The sequence below is a fragment of the Cebidichthys violaceus genome, unplaced genomic scaffold (assembly GCF_023349555.1).
Source record: "Cebidichthys violaceus isolate CVI_PGR_0920_01 unplaced genomic scaffold, fCebVio1.0.p SCAF_639, whole genome shotgun sequence".
NCBI classification, from domain to species: Eukaryota; Metazoa; Chordata; class Actinopteri; order Perciformes; family Stichaeidae; genus Cebidichthys; species Cebidichthys violaceus.
Window position 1 is genome coordinate 13,219 of NW_027176860.1, and position 8,380 is coordinate 21,598.

The window sequence follows — 8,380 nt, forward strand, 5'->3', positions numbered from 1 at the left end:
TAGGGTTTCTAGAAACCAGGCTACACCGCTCATAAATATGGTACAAGAGTGAATGAAAAATACTTTTTAACTAGATTGTTTCTGGATAAATGTGGTTCACATTAGTATCAAATCAAATCATGTCATATTTACTCTCTGTGTCAGTTGTAGAAACTCACCATGAAACAAAAGTGCGCTGTTGGTGTTGATTCATATTTTTAGGCCAATCAGATTGCTCTGAAACTGATCCCTCCCACTTGACATGATTACAGGCCTAGGGTTTAAAAGGTTAAGACACTTCATCTTCTAATTTGATCTGATTTAACTGCAGTCTCAAGAGGATTAACAAGAAAATGATGATCATCTTTTATTTACTGCTGATTCTCAGAGTGGGGCGTAAGTACATGTAGCAATGTCAGATTTACTTCAGATATGTATTTATATCATTGTCATGTTCTTACAGTAATTCAGCAGGACATACCTGATTCTTTCTCTGTCAACAACCACTGAACCGTGTTTCTCTTCACATTTTCAGGATGCACAGATGATCTGATCTTTGAGACAAAGAGTGTTGGACAAGATGTGACTCTTTCTTGTGCTCGCACTAAATCTGTGGTACAATCATCCTTGTTTTGGATCAGGCTTGTTTCTGGAAACTTACCTGAATTCTTTAAAGGAACATACACTTTTGATCAAGATGGTGTTAATACGACTCCTCGCATTACAACAAAACAAGGACCTGGAACATTTCTCCTGCATATTCATCAAGCAAAGCAAAGCGATACTGGAGTTTACTACTGTTTTAGAGTGAACCGACTCGATGTGATACTTTTGAACGGAACATTTCTGAGAATTGGAGGTAAACATTTATAAAAATCAGTTTACATCATTTAATTATCCTACATGTATGTATAAAGATAAAAACATTTCTTAAGTACTTCAATGCTCACTAAAGCATGGTTATTATCATGTTTGTGTTTCTCAGGGCCAGAACCTGATATCACTGCCGTCATACAAGAGCGTTCATCTGATCCAGTTCGTCCAGGAGACTCAGTGAGTCTGCAGTGTTCAGTCCTCTCTGACTCTGAGAAGAAGACGTGTCCAGAAGAACAGAGTGTGTACTGGTTCAGAGCCGGATCAGATGGATCTCATCCCAGTGTCATTTATGCACAAAGAAACAACAGTGCTGGATGTGAGAAGAGTCCTGAGGCTCACTCTCCACAGAAATGTGTCTACAGCTTCTCTAAGAACGTCGGCTCCTCTGATTCCGGGACTTATTACTGCGCTGTGGCCACATGTGGAGAGATATTATTTGGAAACGGAACAAAACTGGAAGTTGAAGGTAACGGCAGAATATTTCCATATAAATCAGGATTCATTTAGATCATGTATCACAAAGCAATTGTACCATATGCCTTATATCATCTTGTCAAAATAGTTAACTTCAATTATTTGCTCATTTTCATATACTTTCAGCACTCAACATTTGGGCCAACACAGTTCTGATTCTGCTATTTGCAGCTCTGGCTATTAGTCTGATTGTTATTGCCTTCCTGATTTATACCATCAAGATGAAAACTTGTAATCAGTCCAACGGTAATACACGTTTCTAACAGTATCTTGCAAAAGCTAACTTTCCAGAATTAAAACAACTGACATGTGTAAATTAACCTGCAGGGTCTTTCATCCTAAATCTCTGTTTTTATTTTATAACACAGCTGCTGTTGCTGCAACAGTCAGCGGTGAGCACCAAGGTCAGCAGGTAAGGTCTATAAAGAAAAGATCACAATGGAAAAGTTATTGTCATTTTCTTTCCACTCTATAGAAATTAAAATATGCTGTTTTCATATTTATTCAGAGAAATAAGGACATGTTGGCTTATTCTGCACCAACCTTCACCAAGAGGAAAACTGGCAGAGCAGAGAGAAAGAATGTAAAAACAGCAGAGGGAGAGACCGCCTACACTGGTGTCAGGAATTTAGTGAAAGATTAACAATCTATCGGTTACAGTCTTTCACTTTGATAACCCTGAAAAATGTTCTACGTTTCATTTTGACACGTTTTAATGACTTTTGTTGATATTCTACAGCATCTCATATCTCTTAATTCTTGTTTAATTTTGTGCATTGTTGACTGTTTGAAAGATTGACCTTCAAAGAGTCAGAGGGTTGAAGAAGGTTTCCATCTGTGTCTTTTGTCTGATGTACAGTTTTAAGACTGTAAACTTCTCTATGTATCAATGCTAAGGTGTACCGCTTTCAGTCTTTTCAAAGGTTTTCTCTTTTGGCATAATTTCAGTGTTTAGTCATAATTTGTTTATTTTGAAAATAACTTTAGTTAGTTGATCTTGTATAAGACAGGGAGATTGATTGGTTTTCTTATTAAATGTTTGCAACACGGTAGAAACTAGTACAATACTTTTACAGAAATAAACCACAACATATATGTTTCATAATTCCTGCAAGTTAAAAGCAATGTGACATACAATCAGTCTTAACCCTAAATTAACTTAAGATCTAAATATTAAAAGTGTTTTGAATTATCAGGGCAAAAGAAAAAACGATCAAACCTCTCAAAGAAACTATACTGTGTGTCTAAATCTATTTGCAAATAAAGACAGTAATTGAATAAGTAATTTGTTGAAGTGATTCCTATAAAAATGATTTTAGTATTGACGTTCAGGTATATATCATAACCTTAAGGGTTGTTGTGAAAAAGTTACATTGAGCTATAGTATATATATATATATATATATATATATATATATATATATATATATATATATATATATATATATACATATATATATATATACATATATATATATATATATATATATATATATATATATATATACATATATATATATATATATATATATATATATATATATATATATATGTATATTAGATATTTAGTGGTGATTAAGGTTGGCTTAGTGGCATATGTGTAGTTTGTGAGATGTGTTTGTGCTTAATTCTGGCTTGAAACAAGTGGGGCTAACTAAGCTAACTAACTGCTTAGTGTAACATTAACTTAAGTAATTTTTACCACAAACTAAACGCATCCAAGCGACTATAGATGCAACCGTCAGAGCTAGTGACGTAGCTAAATGGGTGTCGTTGAGTCATTCTGAAGTGACGTTCTTGATGTTTCTCCTAAACCTAACCAAGTGGTTTTGTTGCCTAAACCTAACGTTACATTGTGTCAATATGTTACTGATTTAAACATTAATTTGTGCCGATAGCAATTTATATGGCAAATGCCTATTTCAGCTACAATACTGATCCTTACTGAAATGTTGAATGGACTGAAATGAAAGTTTAGAGACGGTCAAGGTTTCCAGAAGATGTGTCCTAATCGATGTTTTGATCCCCCAACTTTTCATGGAACGCCACTAGCAGGTTGACATTTCTAGTATTGTGTGACGTCTACTGGCTGGATTGCAGTGCATTTTGGTTACCCACTAATTAATGAAAGAAACGCCCTGTGGCCCAGCTGTTAAGATGCCGAACATGAACTGTGACGTCCCCAGTTCATGTTCATGAACAAATGTTTGAGGACAACCACTCGGATGAATAAACCCCTCCACCTCTCTGTTCTCACAGCACCTATAGAGGCCTTCTCCTATAGAGATTCTGCACATCTGTCGTGAGAAGAACAAGTAAAACCACATGCAACAGCTACACTGACACACACTGTCTGCGGTGGGCTGATTCTCCTCCCTTTGACCAATCATCATAGCTGTTTACTCAGAACAGACTAGGCTTCAACAGGATGTGCAGTGAGGGTAAAGTTGAATGGGGAAATGACTGATTTACTTTATTTATTTCTTAATGTGCTCACTCAAAGTACAAATGTCATAATCTGTCGTGTCTTTCCAAAAGATGCAATTATCAACATTCGTATGCATGTGCAATGTTGAAATATCGCAGATGCACATTAGTTCATGTTTTAATTGAATTTGAACGTAAATATATTGATTCAAAAAACGGAGAAAGAGAAAGTAAAAAAAAAAAAAGCCCCTTTATAGCCTAACCACAACAATGTTCCATGCATCAGTTGTTTGTCAGTGATGACAGTGAATGTGTGTCTATTTGTGTCTGTCTGTCAGCTGCAAGCTGTGCTGTGCACACACAGAAAAAGCAGATGGTACTAAACAGGACTTAAAGCACATGAAAGTATTCCCTGCATGGCTTCTGTTCTGAGATGTTACATTTTACAGTTTTTGTTCTTCACAGACATTTTTCTGCGTCCACCCTTCAGTGTGTAACTGTGTATTATGTGTACAGGGGCTGCACACAGCATTGTGTCAGGAACTATTGATGTTATTGTATGTTGTTGTTTTTTGTCCAGTAACACTTTTATTAAGAACAACTTATGTTGGTTTCACTGATACCTACGACGTGTTTTGGCTTGTGGTCAACAATATGTTGATCCAGATGAAGGCCACAAACCGCAATACAGCGGTCTGACAAACGTCGCTGCAGTTTTTCCGTTGTCTTTTCTATTTTCAGTCTCTACACTTTGTGAGTTAAATCAAGGTTTGCTCAAAACCCCCACTCTGTTTTGGTCATTCTTTTGATACCAGAGTTTGTGGTGCTGTACTGGATTATGTTGTCAGGTGTTCGTGTCACTGTTATTGTGAAGGTGTCCACTTGTGGTTTTCTTTCTGGTTTGCTGGTTGCTTTTGAGTGAGGGAGAAAACTTTACCACCCGCTACTTGTTCACTTGGGGGTCGTCGTCAGCGACATCATCCAACAAGAACTGCCCATGCTGACATTCATTACAGCGGAATGATTCTGAAGCTCTGGTTCTTAAGGGTCTCAGCTGGCTAAACCCTCCCCGGAGCAGCAGCAGCCTCGAGCGGCCTCGCTCCACCTGAATACCTGAGTCAGCCAAAACACTTAAGAATCTACACGGTCAAATCTACACATTAAAAAAATCCTCGTCGATAACATCCTCTGCACTTGTATTTTTAGACGCCATTTTTGCTGTTAGAAATGTAATGTAATCGTCGAGAAAAAGGATGATTTTTTAAATATATTTCTCCCACGTCAACTAAAGATGCACTCTGTAGAGCTTCAATACACCAAGTATGTCAATGGGATGATGAAAAACAACTGATTTTGCTGCTTCGCCACGGAATCACAGAAAACATAAGTAACAAATGCAGACGTTTTTCCCACTATGTACTTTGGATAGGTTGAGGTAAGGTCCTTTAAAGACGATACACCCCATGAATATATCTTGTTCAGGGTTTCTGGAAATCAGCCTACAACCCCAAGAAAATACTAAAGATGTACAACACAAAAATCTTTGTTTTCTGTTTTTGGATAACTGTACTTCACAATAAGATCAGATCTAATCATCTGCTGTATTTACTCTCAGTGTCAGTTGTAGAAACCCATCATGAAACGAAAACGGGCTGTTGGAGTTGTTTCATGTATTTAGATGAAAAGATGTTTGATTTTACTTCCTCTCTGGTGTTACACGCCAAACTGTAAGAGAGGCCAATCAGATTGCTCTGAAACAGTTACCGCCCACTTGATATGATTACATTTGGGCAAATCACGTCTTAATGCAGTCTACATTACAGCAGTCTGAAGTGGAATATCAAGAAAATGATCATATTTTTTTTACTGCTGATTCTCAGAGTGGGGCGTAAGTACATGTAGAAATGTCAGATCTACTCCAGACATATTTTAAAGTATAGTCTTAGTATAGTATAGTAAGTATTGTTCTTATTGTGATCTTTGTCGTTGATGTAAAATAATGTCTTTTCAGAATGCACAGATCAGATCATTGAGACGAGGACTGTTGGTGTTGGAAGTGATGTGAACCTGAGTTGTACCCGTGAATCTTCAGGAAGCTTGTTTTGGATCAGGGTTGTTTCTGGGAACTTTCCTCAATTCTTAGGAAAAACATTTAGCTTAAATAGTGATCCTCACATTACAGTCACAGCAGAGCCTGGAACATTTGTTCTGCGTATTAAAAAAGCAAAGACGAGTGATACTGCAGTTTACTACTGTATGAAAACATCCCAAAAGAACTTAACTTTTTTGAAAGCAACAGACCTGAGAGTTGAAGGTAAACACAACCTTAATTTAATGACAAAACAAGTCATCAGTTGTCTTTAGTTTTAAAATGAATTAAGTTCTTGACTTTTTTTCAATCCCCAGAACCTGATATCACTGCAGTCCCTCCATCTGATCCAGTCCGTCCAGGAGACTCGGTGATTCAGGAGAAGTGTTCAGTCCTCTCTGACTCTGAGATCAAAACATGTCCGGGAGAACACGGTGTGTGCTGTGTTAGAGCTGGATCTCATCAATATCATCCAGGTTTTAATTATACTCAAGGAAACACTGTTGAAGAACATGAAGAGAACCCAGAGACATTTATCTACAGCTTCTTCATGACCGTCACCTCCTCTGATGCTGGATCTTACTACTGTGCTGTGGCCACATGTGAGGAGAGGTTTTCTGAAAATGAAACACAACTAGATATTGACGGTAACTGCTATATTTTAGTTGAACCATTTTCTTCCTTCTATTGCCTCCTTACATGCTTTGAAAATTGAAAAAGTAATCTTAATCAACACTGTTTGACAGCATGATAGGATATTTTCTGCATTAATAGTTTGTGCGGCTAGGTTGGGCGACTGTGGGTAAGTGGAGAGCAGGGCCGTCCTTCAATCAGAGAATCGGCGGTTCGATCCCCAGCCCTGCTAGTCGCATGTCGATGTGTCCTTGAGCAAGATATACGGTGTGATAGAATCTGAATTGTAAGTCGCTTTGGATACAAGCGTCTGCTAAATGATTGTAATGTAAATGGCTGCACCATTTCATGAAATGGAAATATTCTAAATGATTTGGGCATCATATTTGGTATTATCCTATCTTAATGATAGGAAGAAAAGGAAATAAAATACTGTTGGTTTGAACAATGTTTTGCTGTACATCATAAGTCATTAATTACCAACCTACCAGTCGGTCAGTGTGGTTTAATAGTTCAATAAGGAAATAAAAAATGTTAAGTGTCCATACAGATTGATTTTAATCTCATGTAGTTTCACCTGATGTCATTCTGTTTCTTTTCTTGTTTCAGAAACCGGCTTGTGGTTCTTTGGTGATGGTACATTTCTGGTCCTGCTGTGTGCTGTCTTTACTATTAGTGTGAATGTTGCAGCCGTCCTCATTTACGCCATCAAGAAAAACAAGTGTGATTATTGCAATAATGAAGGTAATGAAAGTTAAATCTCTATATCTCACATTATTTAGCTGACGCTTATTATCATTAGTATTGTAACAAACCTTTTTTGTTTTATATTTCATATTCTAGCTGCTGTTTCCATGCTAGAAAATATTGCAAAAATGAATTTAAAGGTAAGATCAACTTATCCATAATCACTATTAGTATTTTATTGGTGTTTGTCATCTTACATAATGTGCAATACATTTCCTCAGAGAAATGAAGACACGTGGATTTATTCTACTGTCGTCTTTACCGCGATGAAGTCTGGCAGAGGTGGAACGAGGGACGCAGAAACAACGGAGAGAGAGAGGATCTATGCTGCTGTTAAGGCTTTTGGGTTGGATTAGCATGTTAAGTGGACGGTTTGAGATCAGTTGGTAAAGCATGTGATAGCTGATGTTGTTCTTTTTCAAGTTAAAGGCTGTTGTATGTGGCTAATAGGCAGTGTTGTGCATATGATGTATACCTTGATATAATGCTTTGTTCTTATTCTGACATGTAAAACTAGTCGGTTGCATTAAAACAATGCATTGTGTTCCATTATGTATGTTGGAAACCGGGATAAGCGCAGCTGATCGAACGCCTGTCATCCATCTATGATGCCGTCACACTGACTTCACTTTCATGCACTTTCTGTGTTCTGTGTTGGTTCTTTTTTAATCCTTTCTCCTAAAAACAACCTTTAACACTTCTAAGATCAGAGTTCTACCAACATTTTAGATGTTACGGGTGAAATTGAATGTGTAATGTGAAGTATAAACTGGAAAGTTTGTTTTCATCATTCAGAGTAAAATGCAGAGTTGTGGTGCTGGTTAAATGCATGACAGGAAAGGCTACCGCAGTCATAATGATAAGTAAAACCTGTGGTGTCATCATGTAGCTGTCTTTGTCTACAAATAGAGACCACAAAGCAGGAAGAGTTTAAATTCACTTTTATGTTATGGTTTAATAAAAGTCTTAAAAGTTTACTTATGTTACTTTTTTTCTATTGGAGATTTGTTTGAGTGGCAGCTTGAGGAAACTAGTACAATAACTAAAAATATGTATCCCTCTTTTTCCTTTACAATAACTAAGTGCTCCATACAACTAAATGTCCACACAATAATCTTTTTCTATACAGATGATACAGTTCACACACAAACACCTC

At 37.0% G+C, this 8,380-nt stretch overlaps 2 protein-coding genes across 3 annotated transcripts; both read left to right on the forward strand.

The window, feature by feature from the left end:
• The first annotated feature begins 311 nt into the window (after positions 1-311).
• On the forward strand, positions 312-2,614 carry LOC137890242 (uncharacterized). 2 transcript variants are annotated; one of them, XM_068734403.1, is made up of 6 exons: positions 312-375; positions 515-838; positions 965-1,321; positions 1,456-1,575; positions 1,698-1,741; positions 1,838-2,614. In XM_068734403.1, the coding sequence occupies exons 1-6, from the start codon at positions 333-335 to the stop codon at positions 1,970-1,972; spliced, it is 1,023 nt and encodes a 340-aa protein (XP_068590504.1). In that variant the 5' UTR covers positions 312-332; the 3' UTR covers positions 1,973-2,614. The 2 variants fall into 2 exon arrangements, with proteins under 2 accessions (XP_068590504.1, XP_068590505.1); XM_068734404.1 differs by lacking the exon at positions 1,456-1,575.
• A 2,993-nt stretch (positions 2,615-5,607) lies between these two features.
• On the forward strand, positions 5,608-8,199 carry LOC137890243 (uncharacterized). Its single transcript, XM_068734405.1, has 6 exons — positions 5,608-5,643; positions 5,767-6,069; positions 6,162-6,491; positions 7,087-7,221; positions 7,321-7,364; positions 7,446-8,199. The coding sequence occupies exons 2-6, from the start codon at positions 6,012-6,014 to the stop codon at positions 7,578-7,580; spliced, it is 702 nt and encodes a 233-aa protein (XP_068590506.1). The 5' UTR covers positions 5,608-5,643; positions 5,767-6,011; the 3' UTR covers positions 7,581-8,199.
• Positions 8,200-8,380: the final 181 nt, after the last annotated feature.